This window comes from Lepisosteus oculatus, chromosome 18 (assembly GCF_040954835.1).
Source record: "Lepisosteus oculatus isolate fLepOcu1 chromosome 18, fLepOcu1.hap2, whole genome shotgun sequence".
Lineage (NCBI taxonomy): Eukaryota > Metazoa > Chordata > Actinopteri > Semionotiformes > Lepisosteidae > Lepisosteus > Lepisosteus oculatus.
This window is the reverse complement of record NC_090713.1, coordinates 20,061,962-20,086,637: the sequence shown is the minus strand read 5'-3', so window position 1 is coordinate 20,086,637 and position 24,676 is coordinate 20,061,962. Positions and strand designations below refer to the sequence as shown.

General features: G+C 56.1%; 1 protein-coding gene across 1 annotated transcript; it reads right to left on the bottom strand.

Moving 5' to 3' along the window:
• Positions 1-207: 207 nt before the first annotated feature.
• On the bottom strand, positions 208-19,431 carry LOC107075881 (tyrosine-protein kinase receptor TYRO3). The gene is made up of 15 exons (XM_069180548.1): positions 18,913-19,431; positions 15,644-15,705; positions 13,874-14,510; positions 13,098-13,256; positions 11,564-11,896; positions 10,618-10,777; positions 9,593-9,687; positions 9,288-9,389; positions 8,993-9,073; positions 8,599-8,691; positions 7,693-7,814; positions 6,342-6,451; positions 3,920-4,079; positions 2,628-2,764; positions 208-1,799 (listed from the first exon to the last, which is right to left on the bottom strand). Exons 1-15 carry the CDS (start codon positions 19,007-19,009, stop codon positions 1,460-1,462), a joined length of 2,688 nt encoding a protein of 895 aa, XP_069036649.1. The 5' UTR covers positions 19,010-19,431; the 3' UTR covers positions 208-1,459.
• Positions 19,432-24,676: the final 5,245 nt, after the last annotated feature.

The following is a 24,676-nucleotide window of genomic DNA, read 5'->3' as shown; positions in this document are numbered from 1 at the left end:
TTAGTATTATTGTATCATTCGTGACACTGTGGCTGTGTTAAGCTGCTGTTGCACTGCAATTTCCCTCAGGGGATCAAGAAAGTATCTATCCATCTCCCAGCGTGCAGACAACCCTGTCAGTGTTTGTTTTGCAGGGCCAGGACAAAGCTACTAGGGGGAGCTGTGCTCTTAAAGTGGTCGTGTCATCAATTGAGGAGACAGTCTATGTCCAGTATTTTTGCTGGCTCTTTATTAAGGATCTGCTGAACAGCTCTGCCACACAGCATTGGTTTTGAAGAGGGGAATTTATTGCATTCGGTTTTAAACATTAAAAACAAAAAAGGCAAATAAGCACAACGATGCTGTGTACAGTATGAGGAGCCAAAAGCTCACAACAGCATTCCCAAGGGGCGCCACAGCCCAGATCTCCTCCTGGGAATCGAAGGGATTTGAAAGTGAAGCAGAGACAGGCTGCTGGCAGTTCTCGTCGAGCCCCAGCGTCAGGAAGCCAGGAAGGAACGGATGACGTTCCGGTCATTTTCCGAGCTGGGAAGTCTCGGCAGGCTTCAGTTGCAGCTGAGAAACAAGCCGTATTGTACGTCGCGATATGGACAAGCGGCACATCGGAGCACAGGCATCGCGACCAGCCGGTTGGAAAACGTTCGGTTTCTGTGGCGCAATATTAATAATAATAATAATTGCTTACACTTATATAGCGCCTTTCTGGGCACTCCACTCAAAGCGCTTTACAGGTCATGGGGATCCCCTCCACCCCCAGCAGTGTGTACCCCCACCTGGATGAGGCGCCAGTCCGCTCCCCACACCCCAGCTCTCAGTGGGGAGGAGAGCAGAGTGATGGAGCTAGTTCAGAGAGGGGGGTTATTAGGAGGCCATGATGGGTAAAGGCCAGGGGGGAAATTTGGCCAGGACACTGGGGTAACACCCCTACTCTTCTCGAGAAACACCCTGGGATTTTTAATGACCACAGAGAGTCAGGACCTCGGTTTGACGTCTCATCCGAAGGACGGCGCCTGTTTACAGTCTAGTGTCCCCGTCACTATACTGGGGCATCAGGACCCACACAGACTGCAGGGTGAGCGCCCCCTGCTGGCCCCACTAACACCTCTTCCAGCAGCAGCCTCAGCTTTCCCAGGAGTCTCCCCTCCAGGTACTGGCCAGGCTCACACCTGCTGAGCTCCAGTGGGGCTGCCAGGGGTGAGCTGCAGGGCGATATGGCTGCTGGCGTTGACTGGTCTTCAAGGGGTATCACTCGGTTATTCGCCCCAGGCCCTGCACGCTGGCCGAGCCGTTTCGGCCGGGTGAGAGGGGCTCAGAGTTTTACACGGGGGGGGGTTTCGATAGGATCAGGGCCATGAGAGGCTCAGAGGGCTTTTCGGCTCGAGGTCTCCTGGATGCTTCCAAAGGGCTGTGGGGGAGGCTGGGGGTCAGTAGCCCCCACTCCATCCATCTCCCGCCCCCTTCAAGGGAGGGAAATAGTGGCTTCCGCCTTTTCGCAGAGCTCATAGCCTTCGTCGTCCTTCTGGGCCAGAGCCTGGGGAGTGGGCAGGTAGAGGTTGCCCCCTCCTCCCCCTCCTCCTCCTCCACCGGACTCGGGGCCTGCACCGTCCCGGTCGGCCTCCACCCCGGCCCCCCACCCCGCCGCCGCCGCCGCCTCCAGCCCCTGGTTGATGTAGTGGGCCTCCTCCTTGGCCGGCAGGGGGGGCAGGGCGGACAGCAGCCCGCGGAGACGCCCCCCCAGCTCGGCGAACCCGGGCCTCTGCGCCGGGTCTCTGTGCCAGCAGCTGAGCATCACCTCGTACCTGGAACGGCGGGGGGGAGAGGGACACTGTCAGACGGCTGGCCCCCTCTTGCTGAGACACCGGGGGGAGACGGCACCTCGCCCCCTTCCCTGTCCCAAATACCCCCCCACCAGATCCCATTCCCATCGGGAAACACTGGATCCCAGCGGGAAGAGCAGCTCAATGCCAGCTTCATAACCCCTCACCGCAGCCTCAGCATCAGAGATGATGATGAGGATAATAATAATACTAATCTTTACACTTCTATAGCGCCTTTCTGGACCCTCCGCTCAGAGCTCTTTCCAGGTCATGGGGATCCCCTCCACCACCAGCAGTGTGTACCCCCACCTGGGTGAGGCGCCAGTCCGCTCCCCACACCCCAGCTCTCAGTGGGGAGGAGAGCGGAGTGATGGAGCCAGTTCAGAGAGGGGGGTTATTAGGAGGCCATGATGGGTAAAGGCCAGGGGGGAAATTTGGCCAGGACACCGGGGTAACACCCCTACTCTTCTCGAGAAACACCCTGGGAATTTTAATGACCACAGAGAGTCAGGACTTCGATTTTACGTCTCATCCGAAGGACGGCGCCTGTTTACAGTCTAGTGTCCCCCGTCACTATACTGGGGCATCAGGACCCACACAGACCGCAGGGTGAGCGCCCCCTGCTGGCCCCACTAACACCTCTTCCAGCAGCAGCCTCAGCTTTCCCAGGAGTCTCTCCCTCCAGGTACTGGCCAGGCAGTCTGCATCATATCCACAGTGTGAGAGAGAGAGAGGGAGGGTATTATTGATCAGATGTGCAGAGTGTGTGCCCAGAGACGGGGTGTTACCGATCAGATTATTGATACTCACAGCTTGTGGTCGCAATCCGCCGGCTCTTTCAGTCTGATCCCGGACTCCAGGAGGTCTGGGATCTCATGATTATGGACCCCGGGATACGGGGTTCGCCCTCGTGACACGATCTCCCACATGGTCACCCCAAAGGACCACTACAACACAGAAGTGGGTTCGGGCCCGGTTTCTTTTCCCAGTCAACTAAGAATTCCCGTTGGAGACGATCCCCGCAGCGCAGGGGGGCTGATAAGTTAACATTTAGGACTAAATGCTACTAGCTGTAGTTCTACCCAGCAGTCTTGGTCACACTGCTGTGCATTCATCTTTTTAAGACGCCTGATTGTTACAATAATCCGTGTATCTGCTCTTAAAAACACTGCCGGAAGCCGATTCTAGTCAGTAATCATAATAATAATTGCTTACACTTATATAGTGCTTTTCTGGACACTCCACTCAAAGCTCATTAGCTTTACAGGTAATGGGGATCCCCTCCACCACCACCAATGTGCAGCCCCACCTGGATGATGCGACGGCAGCCATAGTGCGCCAGAACGCTCCCCACACATCAGCGATCAGTGGGGAGGAGAGCAGAGTAATGAAGCCAATTCATAGATGGGGATTATTAGGAGGCCATGATTGGTAAGGGCCAATGGGGAAATTTGGCCAGGATGCCGGGGTAACACCCCTACTCTTCTCGAGGAACACCCTGGGATTTTTAATGACCACAGAGAGTCAGGACCTCGGTTTTACGTCTCATCCAAAGGACGGCGCCTGTTTACAGTCTAGTGTCCCCCGTCACTATACTGGGGCATCAGGACCCACACAGACCGCAGGGTGAGCGCCCCCTGCTGGCCCCACTCACACCTCTTCCAGCAGCAGCCTCAGCTTTCCCAGGAGTCTCCCCTCCAGGTACTGGCCAGGCTCACCCCTGCTGAGTCTCCAGTGGGGCTGCCAGCGGGGAGCTGCAGGGTGATATGGCTGCTGGCTATATCTCAGTAGTAGAGCCAGACCCGGGCAGATCCACAGGAAGCACTAGGGAGGTGTTCATCTGATCTTTTTGTGTGGGCCCGAGCTGCTTGTGGGGGGAGACAGTGACACCCCACTCACAAGTATCCCCCCCCGGGGAAAATACCTCTCAGGATGTTGTGGGGTACCCATTTAGAGTTAACCCACGTTTCTGGGAGGCCTTGAGGACACTGGAGAGCCTAGCTCCGCCCAGACAGGTGCCAAAGTCGAGGGCTCGAACCCTGAGCGTCGCCCGTCCTGCCCCCCTGGTCTACAGACGCCCCCCCCCGGGGTGCGACACCCACCACGTCGCTCTTGGTGGTGTACATGGACTCCACCAGGCTCTCGACCGCCATCCACTTCACAGGCATGCGGATGGCCACCTTCTGGCGGTAGTAGTTGGAGCTGTAGACTTTCTTGGACAGGCCGAAGTCCGCCACGCACACGCGCAGGTCATCGCCGAGCCTGCTCCGGGGAGAGGAGACGGGATACGATCACGGCTGTCGGCTCTTACCCCTGGTCCACACTGCCTCTCTCTCTCCCAGTGCCTCAGCTCTCACCACTAGCCCACACTGCCTCCCTCTCTCTCTCTCCCAGTGCCTCAGCTCTCACCACTAGCCCACACTGCCTCTCTCTCTCTCTCTCCCAGTGCCTCAGCTCTCACCACTAGCCCACACTGCCTCCCTCTCTCTCTCTCCCAGTGCCTCAGCTCTCACCACTAGCCCACACTGCCTCCCTCTCTCTCTCCCAGTGCCTCAGCTCTCACCACTAGCCCACACTGCCTCTCTCTCTCTCTCCCAGTGCCTCAGCTCTCACCCCTAGCCCACACTGCCTCCCTCTCTCTCTCAGTGCCTCAGCTCTCACCACTAGCCCACACTGCCTCCCTCTCTCTCCCAGTGTCTCAGCTCTAACCCCTAGCCCACACTGCCTCCCTCTCTCTCTCTCCCAGTGCCTCAGCTCTCACCCCTAGCCCACACTGCCTCCCTCTCCCTCTCTCCCAGTGCCTCAGCTCTAACCCCTAGCCCACACTGCCTCCCTCTCTCTCTCCCAGTGCCTCAGCTCTCACCACTAGCCCACACTGCCTCCCTCTCTCTCTCAGTGCCTCAGCTCTCACCACTAGCCCACACTGCCTCTCTCTCTCTCTCCCAGTGCCTCAGCTCTCACCACTAGCCCAAACTGCCTCTCTCTCTCTCCCAGTGCCTCAGCTCTCACCACTAGCCCAAACTGCCTCCCTCTCTCTCTCTCCCAGTGCCTCAGCTCTCACCACTAGCCCACACTGCCTCCCTCTCTCTCTCTCCCAGTGCCTCAGCTCTCACCACTAGCCCACACTGCCTCCCTCTCTCTCTCCCAGTGCCTCAGCTCTCACCACTAGCCCACACTGCCTCCCTCTCTCTCTCCCAGTGCCTCAGCTCTCACCACTAGCCCACACTGCCTCCCTCTCTCTCTCAGTGCCTCAGCTCTCACCACTAGCCCACACTGCCTCTCTCTCTCTCTCCCAGTGCCTCAGCTCTCACCACTAGCCCACACTGCCTCCCTCTCTCTCTCAGTGCCTCAGCTCTCACCACTAGCCCACACTGCCTCTCTCTCTCTCTCCCAGTGCCTCAGCTCTCACCACTAGCCCACACTGCCTCTCTCTCTCTCCCAGTGCCTCAGCTCTCACCACTAGCCCACACTGCCTCCCTCTCTCTCTCAGTGCCTCAGCTCTCACCACTAGCCCACACTGCCTCCCTCTCTCTCTCAGTGCCTCAGCTCTCACCACTAGCCCACACTGCCTCCCTCTCTCTCCCAGTGCCTCAGCTCTCACCACTAGCCCACACTGCCTCCCTCCCTCTCTCCCAGTGCCTCAGCTCTCACCCCTAGCCCACACTGCCTCTCTCTCTCCCAGTGCCTCAGCTCTCACCACTAGCCCACACTGCCTCCCTCTCCCTCTCTCCCAGTGCCTCAGCTCTCGCCACTAGCCCACACTGCCTCCCTCTCTCTCTCCCAGTGCCTCAGCTCTCACCACTAGCCCACACTGCCTCCCTCTCTCTCTCCCAGTGCCTCAGCTCTCACCACTAGCCCACACTGCCTCCCTCTCTCTCTCCCAGTGCCTCAGCTCTCACCACTAGCCCACACTGCCTCCCTCTCTCCCAGTGCCTCAGCTCTCACCACTAGCCCACACTGCCTCCCTCTCTCTCTCCCAGTGCCTCAGCTCTCACCACTAGCCCACACTGCCTCTCTCTCTCTCTCCCAGTGCCTCAGCTCTCACCACTAGCCCACACTGCCTCCCTCTCTCTCTCCCAGTGCCTCAGCTCTCACCACTAGCCCAAACTGCCTCCCTCTCTCTCTCTCCCAGTGCCTCAGCTCTCACCACTAGCCCACACTGCCTCCCTCTCTCTCTCTCCCAGTGCCTCAGCTCTCACCACTAGCCCACACTGCCTCCCTCTCTCTCTCTCCCAGTGCCTCAGCTCTCACCACTAGCCCACACTGCCTCCCTCTCTCTCTCTCTCAGTGCCTCAGCTCTCACCACTAGCCCACACTGCCTCCCTCTCTCTCTCTCCCAGTGCCTCAGCTCTCACCACTAGCCCACACTGCCTCCCTCCCTCTCAGATCAGTTCAGTTCAACTCAACCACCTTTATTAGCATGACCTATGAATTACAAGGCTGCCAAAGCACATGCAACCTACACAACAATTTTGCCGACATTTGCAGTACAGTCTCAGGGATCATTTTAGTTACTGGACGCACATGCAATTGCGGGCAGCCAGATCTCGGTGCAGGAAGCCCTTGGAGCTGAGATACTCCATACCGGAGGAGATGTCAATCATGAAGCGCAGGAGACTCTGGTAGGGAACAAACTGGAAAAACAAGGTGGCATTAGGGGAGAGTGTGTAGCCCTGGTGCAGGTAGACCACTGTCTCTCAAGTTTGTATTTAGCATTTAATCCTGCTAAAGACTGTACTGAATGGAGGATCTTATCCAGCTGTGTCTTGAGAGATGCCAGGGTATCAGCTTCAACCACACAGCTGGGCAGCTTGTTCCCCCCTCCCACCACCCTTTGTGTAAAGTGGTATGCCCTGCCCTGACTGGAGGATCTCATCCAGTTGCAGCTGTGTCTTGAAAGAAGAGCAGGGTATTGGCTTCAAAAACATGGCTGGGCAGCTTGTTCCCCACCTCCCACAAATTCCCTCTATTCTTTCTAATATGTGTGTAAAGATGAGCATCCCGATTGTGCTTTTAAATGCATTTCCAAGTGCACAGTGAAGCAATAACCCTCTGGTTTGTGTCTCACCGTTTGTTCTGAAGACATCTGCTGGGTTTACTCTGTCGATGCCTTTGAGGATTTTGAACACTTGTATCAGTTTCCCTCATAGTCTCCTCTGTTTTTATGACTTAAAGAGACTCAGTTCCTTCAGCCTGTCAGTGTGGGATGCTCCCTTCAGACTAAAGAGACTCAGTTCCCCCAGCCTGTCAGTGTGGGACACTCCCTTCAGACTGAAGAGACTCAGTTCCTCCAGCCTGTCAGTGTGGGACACTCCCTTCAGACTAAAGAGACTCAGTTCCTCCAGCCTGTCATTGTTCTCCTCCCAGTACTGACTCAAGAGCAGAACATACATAATCTATACAGTACATGATAATATCTACGGACTGTAATTAGGGCTCAACGTTTCCGAAAACAGAAATGATTTCACACAGAAACTGAGCATTTCTACTTTGAATACTTAGATTTAGACTCTCGTTAGGAATATCCTCCACCAACAAGCTCGTCTGATCAGCCAATTAGTTTGTAGTGTTAATCAGCACAGGGCACAAGTACATTCTCATGAGTATGAGAAACTGCAAGTTAGCACCTTAACAAAAAAACACTTAAGACCCCTTTCATTTTTAATTTGTTATTATATCCTGCAGAGTTGTCTAGCAGCACTTTATCAGTAAGATCCGTTTATCAGAGAGTTAAACTCATGACATGTTGATTTCTTTCACCTGAGAGGCCAGGTGAATTAACCTCACTCTGTGCTGGTTCTGGGGCCTGTCTGGGTTAGCAGTCAGGCACCTCTGGAGACAGCCCCTCCTGGGGTCCTGTCCCGGGCGCACTCACCATGGGGATGTCTCCGTAGCGCGTGGCAATGAGGAATCGCCGCAGGTCGCCGTGCTTCATGAAGGGCAGGATGACCAGTGGAACTGGGGTAGGGCTCTCGCTGCTGGACTGCAGAGCGACCCCTAGTGGTCAAAACGCCACACTGCAGTTTGACTGTACAGTATCACCCCTGAACCCCTATCCTCACTCATTTACCTCTAACGTTCATAATTAGGATCTCAGTTTAAAAGCAAAACTGGAACTTCTGGGCCTCTGATAAAAGATCTATAATTAAGGCTCCCAGCGATACTTCTAGAACTCTACTACGGGAAACAGTGGTGCTGTATGTATTAACGCCACAGTATTATTGACCGGATTATGGAAGGACAGGTCGATGGACTAGTTGGGAACTGTCTGTAAGGCACAGGGATCACTGTAAGGCCATGTGATCGCTGCTCATCCTGTTATGAGAGGTATCAGACTGGGCTGATCACAAACCCCCTGCTCCTAATCCCAGTGACCCACCCACTCACCCCCTCTCATTCCCACTCACCCACTCACCCCCTCTCATTCCCACTCACCCACTCACCCACTCCCAATCCCACTGACCCCCCCCAACTCCCAATCCCACTGACCCCCCTGCTCCCAATCCCACAGACCCCCCTGCTCCCAATCCCACAGACCCCCCTGCTCCCAATCCTTCACACCGACCCCCCTGCTCCCAATCCCACTGACCCCCCTAATCCCAATCCTACACACCCACCCCCCTGCTCCCAATTCCACACACCCACCCCCCTGCTCCCAATCCCACTGACCCCCCTTCTCCCAATCCCACTGACCCCCCCGCTCCCAATCCCAGCAGGCAGGCGGGCAGGCCGGCGAGCGAGAGAGAGGTCAGGCCGATGAGATCCCCGGCCGGCTCCTCACCCAGCAGCCTGGCCACGTTCTCGTGGTCGAAGTCCAGCATGATCTCCGCCTCCCTCAGGAACACCTCCAGGTCCTCCTGGCCGTACATCCCCACTGCAAAACAGAGGCGGGGCTGAGCTCCCGAGCAAGAGGCGTCAAGTGCACCTCCGCCGTGACCTCCGCGACCCCCCCTTCTGGGGTCACGGGGTCACCCCTCCGGGAGAACGACAACCAACGCCCGGCTGGGGCTGGCGCCGACCGGATCGGACAAGCGGGACATGCTTTGGAGTCCCCCCCCCGCTGGGTCAGGGTTAGGGGTCAGGGGTCAGGGGTTATGCAAAGGTCAGGGTCTCCCCCCCCCCCAAAAAAAAAAAGATCAGGAGAGAAATGCATGTGTTTCTCCCCCGACACCCACCTTTCATCGTCTTCACGGCCACGATGAGGTCAGGCCCCTCCCTGGGACTGAAGACCCCCTTGTAGACGGTGCCGAACTCCCCTGCACATGGGACACGCGCAGACCTGTTAGCAGCCGAGCGCGGAGCCCAACACCCCCCGCCACGCCTGGTCCGGCCCGGGAGGCGGAGTTACTCAGCTCTGCTACCGCCGCCTTGCTCTCATTGGCCGGTCGCTCCCGTCAGCTGACTGGGAGGAGCCTCCAGCCGCCTATATGAGCCAGCGAAGGGCGGCTGGCCTTTCAGAGCCACACTGACCTGCACCGAGGTCCTTCCCGAGGGTCAGCCGGGAGCAGTCCACGAGCACGTCCTTCAGACTGGCGGCCAGCCTCTGGCTCAGACCCACGCGCGGAGGCGGCGCTGCTCAGGGGAGGGAGGGAGAGAGGCGGGAGGTGTCACAAGCAGCGCCTCCGGGATCATGGGAGCTGTGAGCCCCTCTTTTTAGTGCGATTGTGTGAAACTGTGGCTGCACGCAGAGCCGGTGGAGTCCGTGCCCTTCCTGCAGTGATTTGTGCTTGAATAAAAAAAAATGCGTTGTGATTTTTGTGACCAGTTCGACTCACGGTTGACCTCCTGCTGGGGGGCTGGCCTGACCTCCTCCTGCCTGCGGTACGTCACGGCCGATTGGATGGGCAGCAGCTCCACCTCCTGCTCCTGACTGGACAGAAGAAGCAGCAGTTATGACCTCAGAGGGGGGCGTGGCCATATCCCTTGTCTCTGATTGGAGCACCGACTGGCCCCGCCCAGACGACTTCACTGTTGAAAACGGAGGGGGGCGTGGCCATATCCCTTGTCTGTGATTGGAGCACCGACTGGCCCCGCCCAGACGACTTCACTGTTGAAAGGGGGGGGCGTGTCACGCTGGTTTGAGACACGCCCTACATCTCAAAGTTCCCCTGATTCGATCCACGAATCAGGTGAGGAACAAATCAAGAAGAGTCATAAATATTATTGAGGAGCCACGGTTAAGACACCACACTGGAAAAAAAAAAGGATCTAGAATCATAACTAGAGCTGATTTCCAACACAGCAGTAGTTTAACTGCAATAAACTGGAAAACGTCACTGTGGAAAATGTCATCAACACGTGCTGCTTGAAAGATGGCTACTTAAATGCTTTATCCATTGAACATTTTTGGCGATACATCTGTATATATACACCCAACATGTCCTTTTATCCTTGGGTGTTTCTGTGTTTTTTCATTTGGTACGGGTAACTGGTCATTCCATAGCGTCACGATCAGGATTAAATGAAGATACAATGTACTGTGGGGCAGTTTTTCGTACTGCTGCCTCACAGGGATGCTGTCTGGGTGGAGTTTGCATGTTCTCCCCGTGTTCGCGTGGGTCTCCTCCAGGTGCTCCAGGTTTCCTCCCACGCTCCAGAGACATGCTGGTGGCTTCTGGGAAGACTGGCCCAGGTGTGAGTGTGTGTATGTGTGTGTCTGCCCTGTGATGGACTGGCGTCCCATCCAGGGCGTACCCCGCCTTGTGCCTGAGACCCTGTTTTGGATACAGCTGTTAGAAAATGACTGTGGCTGTTCCGCTGTGTACTGTGTCAGACCCACCCACCAAAGGCGCACACTTACTCCAGCTTGTGGTATTTCTTACGCAGAGCGAAACACACACTGGTGAGGACGAGCACCGTCAGGATGCTGGCGAGGCCAGTGACGATGAGCAGGAACAGGGGGCTGTTCTGCTTCTGAGGCTCCGGGACGGGGGAGGTGGAGGGTTTAGACTTGCGTTCCCCTGTGCGGAGACACAGACACGTCACGGCCTCTTCTCCCTTCTGTACGCAGAGGATGGCGGGAGCAGGGAACAACCTGCCCGGCCATGTTGTAGGAGCCCCTGCCCTGGCTTCTTTCAGATCCGCCAATCAGGGCAGGAGGCCTTTCTTTACACGGAGGGTGGCAGGAGTGTGGAGCAAGCTGCCCAGCCATGTTGTCAAAGCCAATATCCTCGGTTCTTTCAAGAAAGCAAGTCAATTAAGCAATTTACAGATTGCGAGGGACCGAAATCTGAGTCACCTCCAGGCTCTGTGGTTAACCGTTTGTTTGATTAATCAATATTGTGCAGGTACAGTCCATTTTTAGAAACAGGGGGCCTGTAAGACTGACTGGACTGGGGCTCCCCAGGAGCAGGGCTGCAGACCTCTGATTCAGGGTGACCTATAAGAGTAACTGGACTGGGGCTCCCCAGGAGCAGGGCTAGAGACCCCTGATTCAGGGTGACCTGTAAGACTGACTGGACTGGGGCTCCCCAAGACCAGAGCTGGAGACCCCTGATTCAGGGTGACCTGTAAGACTGACTGGACTGGGGCTCCCCAGGAGCAGGGCTGGGGGACACCTGATTCAGGGTGACCTGTAAGACTAACTAGACTGCGGACCCCCAGGACCAGGGCTGGTGACCTCTGACCTCAATGGTCAGAGAACAGGCAGTTTACCCCCCACAAGAGAAAAGGCAGGTACCTCCCGGGGTGACACCCCTGTGTAATTAAAAAGCGATTAACAATAAGGGACAGAAACGCGCCCTCACATCTGTGGATGGCCACGGAGGCGGTGGAGGCCGGGGAGGGCAGGCCGCTGGACACGGCGTTCTCCGCCTGGACGGTGAACCGGTAGTCCACCCACGGGTGCAGGCCGGTGACGTTGACCAGGGGCGCGGTCAGCCCCCCCGCGCCCGGCTCGAACTGGACGGCGTCCCCGCAGGCTCCGAATCCCCCGCCGGACCCCCCGTCGCGCCGCTGGCACCCCACCCCGTAGGTCAGATCGGTCCGCCCCCCCAGGTCGGCGGGGGGGTCCCAGGAGAGCGCGAGGGAGGTGGGGCTCAGCCCGTGGGCGGTCAGGTTCCTGGGGGGCGACGGCGGTCCTGTCGAGAGAGGTGCGCCGTCGTTTTTTCGGGGGCCGCCGCCGCCGCCAGCAGATCTGCTGAACGTGGGGTCCCCACCCCTGGTCGTGAAGGAGCCCCAGCCCCGTACCCCCCCAAATCGCCTCTTCCTACAGACCGGGAAATACTTACAAGTTACAAGTGGGGGAGGGGTGGCTCTGTGGCTGAGGAGCTGTGCCTGTGGTTGGGAGGTTGCTGGTTCAAGTCCCGCAGCTGGCAGAGGGATCCTACTCTGTTGGGGCCCCTGAGCAAGGCCCTTCACCCCAGCTGCTCCAGGGGCGCCATATAAATGGCCGACCCTGCGCTCTGACCCCCAGCTTCTCTCTCCCTGTCTGTGTGTCTCCTGGAGAGCAAGCTGAGGTCTGTGAAAAGACACATCCCTCATGCAAGAAACTGTATAGGGCTGATAAAGTGATCTCTATCTCTAAGTGACGGAGCAGTTTCCTTTAAGAAGGCAGCTCCTGTCCTTCCAGGCGCAAGATCTCTGTGCCAGTAAGTTCCATCATTTAAGAAAGTGTCTGCAGCTGATCAGTAGATCCTTTAGAAACCGGTGATTCGACAGGGACCTGTAAGTGCTGGCACCGATTCGGCTCACGGCTCACTCCAGATCGAGACCCAGCCCTCGGTGGTCGACAGCGCGCTTAGCCGTGCGCTCGTCGCGCTCCTCTACACAAAGGGTGGTGGGAGCGTGGAACAAGCCGCCCAGGCTGGCGCGGAAGAGAGGGGAGGAGGTCTGATCCAGCCTGAGATGGTCAAGAGCTGAGCTTGGAAGGAAAACCTACTGGGACCGTGCTCTAGCTGAAGGAGATGTCCTAACTGAAGATAGATCAGATCACTTTATCGGCCCTATCCAATGTCTTGCATGAGGGATGTGTCTTTTATCGCAGACCCCAGCTGGCTCTCCAGGAGACACACAGACAGGGAGAGAGAAGCTGGGGGGTCAGAGCACATTTATACAGCGCCCCTGGAGCAGCTGGGGGTGAAGGGCCTCGCTCAGGGGCCCCAACAGAGTAGGATTCCTCTGCCGGCTGTGGGATTCGAACCGGCAACCTCCCAGCCCCAGATCCTCCTTGAACTCATTATCAGCAGGGCAAGAGCTACCCTCACCTCTTCGGTGGGAGTACATTTACAGAGGCCCCTCCAACCCACACACTGTGGGATCGATCCCGGCGGGGATACGTACTTGTGCACCCCAGGCTCGGGGGGTCGCTGTCCAGCCGGCGGTACCCCTCCGCGCACCTGCACCCCTCGGCGCCCTCGCGGTCCGCCTGGCTATTGGGGGGGCAGGGGCGGCACCCCCCGCCGTCGTCGTTGGCCGGCTTGTGGTGCCCGATCCTGCAGGCTGCGAAGGGGAGAGGCAGAGTGTCACGTTTCACACCGGGGACTTCTGGAAGGGATATCCCTCCCCCCCTTCACCCCAATCGTCCATCCGTTTTCTAAAGTCTATCCCAGCAAGCAACAGGCTTGGCGTTTTTTTTTTTTTGGGGGGGGGGAGCCAGGCCCTTCACCCCCCAGCTGCTCCAGGGGCGCCGTATAAACGGCCGACCCTGCGCTCTGACCCCCAGCTTCTCTCTCCCCGTCTGTGTGTCTCCTGGAGAGCCAGCTGGGGTCTGTGAAAAAAGACACATCCCTCATAAGACATTGTATAGGGGCTGATAAAGTGATCTGATCTGATCTGTCTCTTCCCACACACCCTAATGGTGTCGCCATCACAGCTGGAACAATATCACAGTGTAAAGGAGGTCGTTCACCCTCTTCTCTGCCTATTCAAATTACGAGGATAAACAGGGAACGTTCTATTAAAAATAGCAACCAAAAAAAAAACAATTTGCGGAACATTTGGTTTTGTTAGGACACTCGGGCCCCTGATTCAGACTTCCTGTTTTCAGAAAACGCACGGCCAAGCGTTGGGTGTGTGGAGCAGGACGGCTTTGTTTCCTGCTTCCCTTGCCCCCTCACCCTCGCAGGCGGGGCCCCGTTCTTCGTACCCGGGGCCGCAGACGCAGCGCCCCTGCAGGGGCCCCCACCTCCCGTCCTCCAGGCACTCCCGCCGGGGCGGGGCCGCCTCGAGGGCGTGAGCCACGCAGGCCCCCCGGGCCGGGCCGGACCCCCCCGCCGCCGTCCCGAACTCGGCCCGGTCCTGCGTGAAGCCTGGGCATTTCCTGAAGTACAGCCTGACCGAGCAGAGGAGGAGGCAGGGGCCGGAGTAGGAAAGGCCCAGGTGGAAGCCCTCCCGGGTCAGCGGGCCGAGGTCCGTCCCCGTGACGTAGTTGAGGGCCGCCACGATCCGGGACGGGCCCCAGTGAGGCTGGCTGAGCCTGGCGGCGGGGACCGCGAAGGGGCCGCGGGCCTGGCGGCGATCCGGGACGCCGCGGGAAGGCCCGTCGCCCTCCAGGACGTAGACCTCCAGCGGGCCGGAGTCGTTGTGGCCGCCCGCCTCCTGGGCGAAGACCAGGTCCAGGAGCAGGTGACGGGCCCCGTCCCGGGCCACCCAGCCGGTCCACAGGGACTTGGCGACGCCCGCGAGCTTTTTGGCGCAGGCTTGGTAAATAGGGAGGGAGGCGTTTCTGCCCGGGTGAAGGGGAGCCTCTCGCCACTGAAACGAGAGTCGAGAGGGTTTTGCGCGCCGAGATGACGGCCTATCTGCCCACCCGGCTGTGGGGATTCGGAGGGGGTGCTTTCCCCCAGGCAGATATTATCCACCCACCCATCCACCCATCCATCCAATCATGTAGCAGCTTACACACTCACACACACACACACACACACTCACACCAGGGCCAACTTTCCCAGAAGCCAGCATGTCTTTGGACTGTGGGAGCGAACCACAAAAAACACACACAGGAAATCCATGCGAACACATGCAAACTCCACACAGACAGCACCCCGTGTCCTCAGCCCAATTGAACCCGGGACCCCAGCGCTGTGATGGTGCCGCCCGGCAGATGCCATCACCTCGTAGCAGAGTTCGGGAGAATACAGCTGCTGAACTTGGCACCCCTGGAGTATTTCCGAGCACCACGCAGATGCTGATGATTTAGAACTGACTCCTGAAGCAGCTGATCAGCCTCAGCAACTCCGGAGCTGGACGCCGCGGTCCAGCGGTCCAGCGGGTCAGGGGAAGAGCAGGACCGACGACCCTTCAAACCCTCGCTCTGGGAGAGCCACAACCCCCAGCAGGTCTTTAAGATGGAGACGCAGGGGAGAAGGAGCTCCGTTTCAGATTTCACTGGACCGACTTGACCTACTTTTGAATCCAGGTCCAGATAGTCTAATAATAATAATAATAATAATAATAATAATAATAATAATTGCTTACACTTATATAGCGCTTTTCTGGACACTCCACTCAAAGCGCTTTACAGGTCATGGGGATCCCCTCCACCCCCCACCAATGTGCAGCCCCACCTGGGTGAGGCGCCAGTCTGCTCCCCACACCCCAGCTCTCAGTGGGGAGGAGAGCAGAGTGATGGAGCCAGTTCAGAGAGGGGGGTTATTAGGAGGCCATGATGGGTAAAGGCCAGGGGGGGAATTTGGCCAGGACACCGGGGTAACACCCCTACTCTTCTTGAGAAACACCCTGGGGTTTTTAATGACCACAGAGAGTCAGGACCTCGGTTTTACGTCTCATCCGATCTCATCAGACTGCTGGTGGTCTCGGGAGCCCTTCAAACTGAGCTGGACCGTTACCCCCCCGAACGCAGACTTTGGGTCAGAACCAGAACTCACGGCTTTCTCTGGGTGCTGCTTCCACTGCAGGCTCGACAGCGTCGCGGTGTTCAGGAGGTCTTCTGCAAAGAAAGAGAGTTGATCCGTGTGCCGTCCTCAGCTGCCATCTCTCCAGGGGCTGCGGCCCTGGCCCCCGTCTGTCTGGACAAAAGCTTTTGTCCCAAACCTAAATGCCGCTGTTTTATTTTGGGCCATCCTACATAGTAATGTGCCTATCTAGGGGCTGTTCCTCATCGGCTGTGAAAGACGTAGGGACACAAGACGGGTCACAAAGAGGAGGAGAGAAGGCTATTCAGCCCATCCTACCCATCTGGGTGCTGGCAGCCGACCGGAACCCGCGGATCTCACTCTTTGAAGGATCCCAAACAATGAACTCCAACCGCGGGGCTGAGAAACTTGTTGCCCACCCCCACAACTCTTGGCGTAAAGACTGTCTATCCCCTCCCCCCCCCCACTTGTGCCCTGTGGTCCATACTTTCCCTGTTGATCCGGCCTGCGCCCTCTGGGGTGACGTCGGCCATGTAAGCTTCCTGGATTTGGGGGCTGCTGAGGCCACGTCCCCCCCCTCTCCTCTCCTGAAAACAGGCTCAGAGGCGCGCCCCCCCCCCCCCTCCACCCGCCTGCCCAAACCCTAAAGGTTCGAGGTCACCCCACCCGTCTGCCAGGGGCGACTGCTGCTTCGCCCCCGTCAGGGTCACGTCAACCCCGGGGAACCTCTGCCGGGGCATGCTGGGAAGTGTCCAACTCGGAGGGACAAAATGAGCCCGGGACGTCAACGGATCGGAGCCGCCCAGAAGGGACTGTCTCAGCCCCAGTTTCCAGCACCGGGCGCCGGTCCCTGCTCGCACCCCGTTCCAATCCAGGGATATTTTTTTGTAGGTGCCACGACTTGCTCAATCTCTGTCCCGCGAGGGGATGAGCTCATGGGGAGTGACTCACCCTTCCGATGTACCAAACGGGTCATCAGGGAGATTGCGTTGGGTTCTTTTTTTTTTTAGAAATTATTTGAATTTCATGGAAAAGAATTGCGCAATTCTGAGATACTAAGTCAGAATTCTGAGATACAAAGTCGCAATTCTGAGTAACTAAGTCGGAATTCTGAGTAAGTCAGAATTCTGAGTTACTAAGTCGCAATTCTGAGATACTAATTCAGAATTCTGAGTTACTAAGTCGGAATTCTGAGATACTAAGTCGGAATTCTGAGATACTAAGTCGCAATTCTGAGTAAGTCGGAATTCTGAGTTACTAAGTCGCAATTCTGAGTTACTAAGTCGGAATTCTGAGTAAGTCAGAATTCTGAGTTACTAAGTCGCAATTCTGAGATACTAATTCAGAATTCTGAGTTACTAAGTCGGAATTCTGAGTTACTAAGTCGGAATTCTGAGTAAGTCAGAATTCTGAGATACTAAGTCGCAATTCTGAGATACTAAGTCGCAATTCTGAGATACCGTAGCGCGTTTTTCTTTACTCCCTGGGGGAAACGGGCTTCCATAGAGGAGAGAGGACGCGCCTTTCCCGAGCGACTGGCGGATATCTCGCTGCCCCCCCCCCGGACCACAACATTTTCACGCCATTCGATCGGCGCAGACGTGTTTCTGTGCCGGCACACGGGAAAGCGTGCAAAAGTCCAAATTGGGCATCCCCCCCCCCACAGCACAACTGTCCACTGTCTTAAAACTGTAGTCAACTATGATATAACCGATGTTCGGTGTAAACAGATGCCCTCTTCTGCCCTGAATCTGTGCAGGTTTACTGGCTGTTAAAAGGACATTTATTCCAATTCGCCATGAATGATTAAAAAAAAAAACCGGACCACAGCGCCCGCCGAGACCCAGTCTAATTGAAAGACTCTTCCAAGTGGCCATGTCGGTATTTCACTGCGTCTTTCTCCACCCCCGACATCTGAGAGAGTCGCCCTGTCCTGCCTGAGCGACTTCTCTGAGGAAAAACGTTTAAAAAAGAAGCAAAACCGTTCACCCCCCTCCCAAAATCCTTCTCCGTTCAATTCTAAGCGTACCCGTTCGTCTGATTGAAAAATAAAGCTTTTGGTTCCCTCGAAGTCCGTGGTTAGTGGGGGTGTTTTTTTTCTCATTTCGGGCGTATTCGCTTTTGTTGTGCGTCAATGAGGCGAGTATGAACGGTCGGGCTAAACTCCCGCTTCGGAACGGGCAGGTGTCACCGCCTTGGCCGCTGGGTGCCCCCGGAGGCCTCGCCTCTGTCCCCGCGGCTGGGAAAACCACCTGTATCGGGGGGTCCCCCGTGAAGCAGGGCGCTTCGGGCAGCCCGCCTCGTCGTCGGCGTCGGCTCTTCCCGAGCCAGACCCGACCGGGACCGAGCGGCCCGAACAGGTTTCTCAACCCCGGCAATGCGTCGCTTCACTTCCTCGCCCCGCCGGTTTGAGGCTCTTCCCGAGCCGTTTCTCCACACCTGGAGACGGAAGGTCTGGAGAAGACGGGACTGAGGGGAGGAGGGGTCAATCTTGAATTGACCAGTAACGTCGCCGTTACTGTGGGCCTGTGGACGCCGGCAGGTGTGAACGAGTTAAAAAAAACGTGCAGGCGGGCCAAGGGAAAACATCCGTCGCTGATATTTCTTCAACAGTATCGCGTTGCCCCCTGTTTTACCGGGATAATAATAACAGGAGAGTAACAATAACAACGATGATTAGGATTTATATTGAGCTGTTCACTCCTGAATTCCTTTCCTAAATGAGGGATGGAGGGGGGTTGTATCCCACATTGAAGCGCAGCCCCCACCTGGGAGACACAGTGTTCATTCTGCACCAGCAGCCCCACCTGGGAGACGCACAGTGTTCATTCTGCACCGGCAGCCCCCACCTGGGAGACGCACAGTGATCATTCTGCACCAGCAGCCCCCACCTGGGAGACACAGTGTTCATTCTGCACCAGCAGCCCCCGCCTGGGAGACACACAGTGGTCATTCTGCACCAGCAGCCCCCACCTGGGAGACGCACAGTGATCATTCTGCACCGGCAGCCCCCACCTGGGAGACACACAGTGATCATTCTGCACCAGCAGCCCCACCTGGGAGACGCACAGTGTCCATTCTGCCCCAGCAGCCCCACCTGGGAGACACACAGTGTTCATTCTGCACCACCTCTAACAGTGTCCTCCCCAGCCGGCTGAAGTCAAGTCACTGCTGTGCGCTGTCGGCTCCTCACATCTGGACGGCAGAGCCCCGGGGCTCCTCTGCCCCCCCCCCCCCCATCCGGTCTCAGCCCCCCCAACACCCGCGCGCCGCGGTCTTACCTTCGAGCGGCGCGGGCTGCCCACCTGCGCCCGGCGGGAGCGCTAGGAGCTGCAGCAGCAGCAGCAGCGCGTGGCCCCGCAGCCTCACGAGCTTCATGGCGACCGGGTCCGGCCGTCCCAGTCCAGTCCAGTCCAGTCCTGCCCAGTCCAGTCCAGCCCAGCCCAGCCCAGACTCCCGCCCGGCCGTCCCCTCCCGTGTGTTATCCAGACGTTTCCGTCCCCGAATCCTTCTCCTTCCTCGCTGGCTCGGGAACAATCATAAACCCGCGGCTTTCAGGAATTTAAGAGGAAAAAACACACACACACACACAGACAGACACGTCTCACAGCCGCGTATTTTTAGTTGTCGGGTTTCGTAACGTTTCCGAGGAATGTGTTCTCTCTGTTTTGTTTTGTTTGTTTGTTTTTTTTGGGGTGAAGAACGACGATGGTCGTTGCTTTTGCGCGGGTTGTTTTCGTGGCGTTGGCGACGCCCTCAGGGGTCAGTCCTGTTCGTGTTCCAAGACTCACAATAACAGCTGGGTTAACTACAGGGACGACGGCCACGACAGAAAAAAAAATGACACCCAGCTTCTCTGTGAAGTGTTTTTTTTTTGTACATTTTTCCGCAGTATTTCACATCAAAATCCGAACACAGGCGGGTCGGCTCTGCCGAGCAAGTAGAAGACTCTTCCAGTCCCTCAGTAAACCCTTCTGAACCCCCGTCTTAAAACTCCCCTGACTTTATTTTCGTTGAATTGATCACTTTTTTAGGGGCCCCCGTCACGGTTCATGACGTCAAGCCCCCCGAAAAGGCGCTCTATGAATCGAAGACGATTTCCACGGCTGGTCTTTCGGGTTGTCGGCGGCGGAAGGATCTTGTGCTGGTGGAGATGAGAACAGTTTAATCGCCGTTAATGGCAGAGCGCTTGCTGTATCGCTCACACCTGCTCATCACCTTTGAGATACGTCCTTACTGGGGATCCTTCAAGGAAACAGCCCGTTAAAAAAATAATTATTGGACAGATTATGTGCATATCGGGGTGACACAGTCGTTAGCGTTGCTGCCTCGCAGTTCTGGGGTCCTGAGTTCAATTGTGGACCCGGGGTGCTGTCTGTGTGGAGTCTGCATGTTCTCCTCTTGAGCTAGAGGGTTTCTTCTGGGTGCTCCGGTTTACTCCCACAGTCCAGTGGATCTTGCCAGATTGTAGTAACTGACCTTGTCCTCTCTGGACAGTCATATCTGTCCATGTCCAGTGTCTGTGTCATGATTGTGGTCATTGAGCCTGTCCTCTCTGGACAGTCAGGTCTGCCTGTGTCCAGTTTCTATGACCAGGCTGTGGTTACTGAGCCTGTCCTCTCTGGACAGTCAGGTCTGCCTGTGTCCAGTTTCTGTGGGCAGGCTGTGGTCAATGATCCTGTCCTCTCTGGACAGTCAGGTCTGCTTGTGTCCAGTTTCTGTGGGCAGGCTGTGGTCAATGATCCTGTCCTCTCTGGAGAGTCAAGTCTACCTGTGTCCAGTTTTTATGGCCAGGCTGTGGTCACTGAGCCTGTCCAGTGTGTTGTGTGTGTGTCCCAGTGGGTGAGGCAGTGTTGTCCAGTGTGTGTGTCCCAGTGGGTAAGGCAGTGTTGTGTATGTGTGTCCTAGTGGGTGAGGCAGTTGTTGTCCTGTGTGTTGTGTTTGTGTGTGTCCCAGCGGGTGAGGCAGTGTTGTCCAGTGTGTTGTGTTTGTGTGTGTCCCAGCGGGTGAGGCAGTGTTGTCCAGTGTGTTGTGTTTGTGTGTGTCCCAGTGGGTGAGGCAGTGTTGTCCAGTGTGTTGTGTTTGTGTGTGTCCCAGCGGGTGAGGCAGTGTTGTCCAGTGTGTGTTGTGTTTGTGTGTGTCCCAGCGGGTGAGGCAGTGTTGTCCAGTGTGTGTTGTGTTTGTGTGTGTCCCAGCGGGTGAGGCAGTGTTGTCCAGTGTGTGTTGTGTTTGTGTGTGTCCCAGTGGGTGAGGCAGTGTTGTCCAGTGTGTGTTGTGTTTGTGTGTGTCCCAGTGGGTGAAACAGTGTTGTCCAGTGTGTTGTGTGTGTGTCCCAGTGGGTGAGGCAGTGCTGTTCAGTGTGTGTTGTGTTTGTGTGTTGTGTGTGTCCCAGCGGGTGAGGCAGTGTTGTCCAGTGTGTGTTGTGTTTGTGTGTGTCCTAGTGGGTGAGGCAGTGTTGTCCTGTGTGTTGTGTGTTGTGTGTGTCCCAGTGGGTGAAACAGTGTTGTGTGTCTTGTGCTGTGCTGTGTGTTGCTGTAGCTGTGCTGTCCTGAGGCTGGTTGGTGTCAGTGAGCCTCAGGACCAGCTGGCTCAGAGGCCTCTTCTCTGGGCTCAGCTCTGGGCTCAGCAGGGCCCTGTGATGGTAGGAGTTCTGGTCCCTGCTTTTTATGTGCCGCCCATAATTCTGGGTAGAGGTTATATCCTGGAGGTGCTCATCAGCCTCATAAACCCGCAGCAGAGAGAGGGAGTCAGGAGTCCAGGAGTCTCCTGCCTCAGTCCTGCCCTGCCGTCCGGCTCAATCCAGTCCCTGTCCTGTCCAGCAGATCCCCGCTGACGTAGCACCAGCACGGACAGGGCTGGCTTCCCCTCTCGCCTGCCACCTCTCTCATGCCACCCTGTCCGGCGTCGGCACAGAAAGCTGAGGTCATCAGGATCGAGCCCCTGTTCCTCAATCCATCGCTCTTTCACTTCTCCTCTCTCTTGGTGTGGGGGGGTTGGGAGGAAGGGGTCAGATGATTTCCTTCTGTTTTCCTCCTCCGGTTTCTGCTTTTTTCACGCTTCAGTTTTTAAAAATAACCAACGAGTACAAATATAGAGAGGGTTCTCACGCAATTAAGGCCTGATGATGATGATGATGATGACGCCTTCTGTTCGGTCTCCTCCTCTTCCTCCTCCTCTTCCTCGCAAAAGCTGGGGCTGGGCCGAGAGCGGGGGGGGGGCGCACTGTACACAAAGGGTGGCGGGGGTCTGGAACGAGACGCCCAGCCTGGTCGTGGAGGCCCCTGGGGATCCTTCAAGGAAACAGCCCATCCAGGGATTCTCAGATCAATGACCTACTCTCAGCCCAGAGTGCCAGAAGGAGAGTTTACCCCCCCGCCCCCACACTCGATTGAGGACCCCCTTAGCTCCCCACCGAACCTACGCCGCCCGCTTCCTTCCTGATCAGCTGATCCCACTCACCAAAATCTCCGCTCAACCTGCCCAGGAACGTTAATTAAGGAACAATAAATCCGGGATCGCGCTGTTCGGGCAGACGCTGCCCCTGGTGGGGCAGGAGAATCAGCCCGCTGCTGGGGGGGCTGTCGACAGGGGACAGACGCTTGAGTCACACCAGAGACAGGGAGAGGAGGAAATTCCACGGAGAGGCAGTGGGAGGGCAATTCAGGCGTTTGGAAAAACGCTAGGTATGCAAACCCCCACCACCACCACCCCACCCCGGGCTGGTAATTAAAAGATAACAGCCCTCCTCTAGATTAACATGTTTTCATCCTCCCGGAGTTCTGGCCTGCTACGCACCACTAAGGGAGAGTTTTCCTAGAAATTCTCCGTGTCCAGGCCACGGACACTGTCTTTCCCAGCCTCTCTCCCCTGTCGGGGTTCAGTTCCTCCCGGTTACGAGCCACGCAGTGGCCCTTCGGAGGAGGGGGAATTCCCCTATGCCAAAGGGGTAGGCCTCCTATCCCGGGAGAGCTTCTGTCTATCCAGTTTCCTGGGGGACTACGCCTACCCCGCAGACCGGGGGATTCGGCCCAGGGCTTGGGCGGACCGGAGCTGTGGGCTGGGAGCAGTCTCCACCCAGCTCGAGGGGGGCAGACAGCGAGTCGAGGAACACAAAGGAAATGTCAGCCCTGCTCCCGCCCTCCTTCCTTCCTTCACTCTGGGTGAAGTCAACGGCATGACAGACTGGCGCAGGGGGGCCATCACACTAAAGGGAGAGGTGAGGAATAATCTCCTTATTCCCAGCCTGAGGAACAGTGAGCTTGTCTCTCAATAACAATAATAATACAGTGTGTGATCTCCTGTCCCAGCCTGAGGAACAGACAGTGAGCCTGTCTCCCAATAATAATACAGTGTGTGATCTCCTGTCCCAGCCTGAGGAACAGACAGTGAGCCTGTCTCTCAATAATAATAATACAGTGTGTGATCTCCTGTCCCAGCCTGAGGAACAGACAGTGAGCCTGTCTCTCAATAATAATAATACAGTGTGTGATCTCCTGTCCCAGCCTGAGGAACAGACAGTGAGCCTGTCTCTCAATAATAATAATACAGTGTGTGATCTCCTGTCCCAGCCTGAGGAACAGACAGTGAGCCTGTCTCTCAATAATAATAATACAGTGTGTGATCTCCTGTCCCAGCCTGAGGAACAGTGAGCCTGTCTCTCAATAATAATAATACAGTGTGTGATCTCCTGTCCCAGCCTGAGGAACAGACAGTGAGCCTGTCTCTCAATAATAATAATACAGTGTGTGATCTCCTGTCCCAGCCTGAGGAACAGTGAGCCTGTCTCTCAATAATAATAATACAGTGTGTGATCTCCTGTCCCAGCCTGAGGAACAGTGAGCCTGTCTCCCAATAATAATAATACAGTGTGTGATCTCCTGTCCCAGCCTGAGGAACAGTGAGCTTGTCTCTCAATAACAATAATAAAATTTCAGTGTGTGATCTCCTGTCCCAGCCTGAGGAACAGACAGTGAGCCTGTCTCTCAATAATAATAATACAGTGTGTGATCTCCTGTCCCAGCCTGAGGAACAGTGAGCCTGTCTCTCAATAATAATAATACAGTGTGTGATCTCCTGTCCCAGCCTGAGGACCAGACAGTGAGCCTGTCTCTCAATAATAATAATACAGTGTGTGATCTCCTGTCCCAGCCTGAGGAACAGACAGTGAGCCTGTCTCCCAATAATAATAATACAGTGTGTGATCTCCTGTCCCAGCCTGAGGAACAGTGAGCTTGTCTCTCAATAACAATAATACAATTTCAGTGTGTGATCTCCTGTCCCAGCCTGAGGAACAGACAGTGAGCCTGTCTCTCAATAATAATAATACAGTGTGTGATCTCCTGTCCCAGCCTGAGGAACAGTGAGCCTGTCTCTTAATAATAATAATACAGTGTGTGATCTCCTGTCCCAGCCTGAGGACCAGACAGTGAGCCTGTCTCTCAATAATAATAATACAGTGTGTGATCTCCTGTCCCAGCCTGAGGACCAGACAGTGAGCCTGTCTCTCAATAATAATAATACAGTGTGTGATCTCCTGTCACAGCCTGAGGAACAGACAGTGAGCCTGTCTCTCAATAATAATAATACAGTGTGTGATCTCCTGTCCCAGCCTGAGGAACAGACAGTGAGCCCGTCTCTCAATAATAATAATACAGTGTGTGATCTCCTGTCCCAGCCTGAGGAACAGACAGTGAGCCTGTCTCTCAATAATAATAATACAGTGTGTGATCTCCTGTCCCAGCCTGAGGAACAGACAGTGAGCCTGTCTCTCAATAATAATAAGTGTGTGATCTCCTGTCCCAGCCTGAGGAACAGACAGTGAGCCTGTCTCTCAATAATAATAATACAGTGTGGGGGAATAGGAGTCGGAGAGAGGGAGAGAGTTGTTATTATTGTATTTGCTGATGTACTGGGTGTCTAAATAACTCATCCCCTGCTGTGTGTTGTGCCTGCTCTGTGGGGCGATGAGAAACAGACAGACTGACAGCCAGACAGCTGCACGGGTGATAGCACTCCCCCTGCTGGTGTCGTCAATATCCGCGCGGA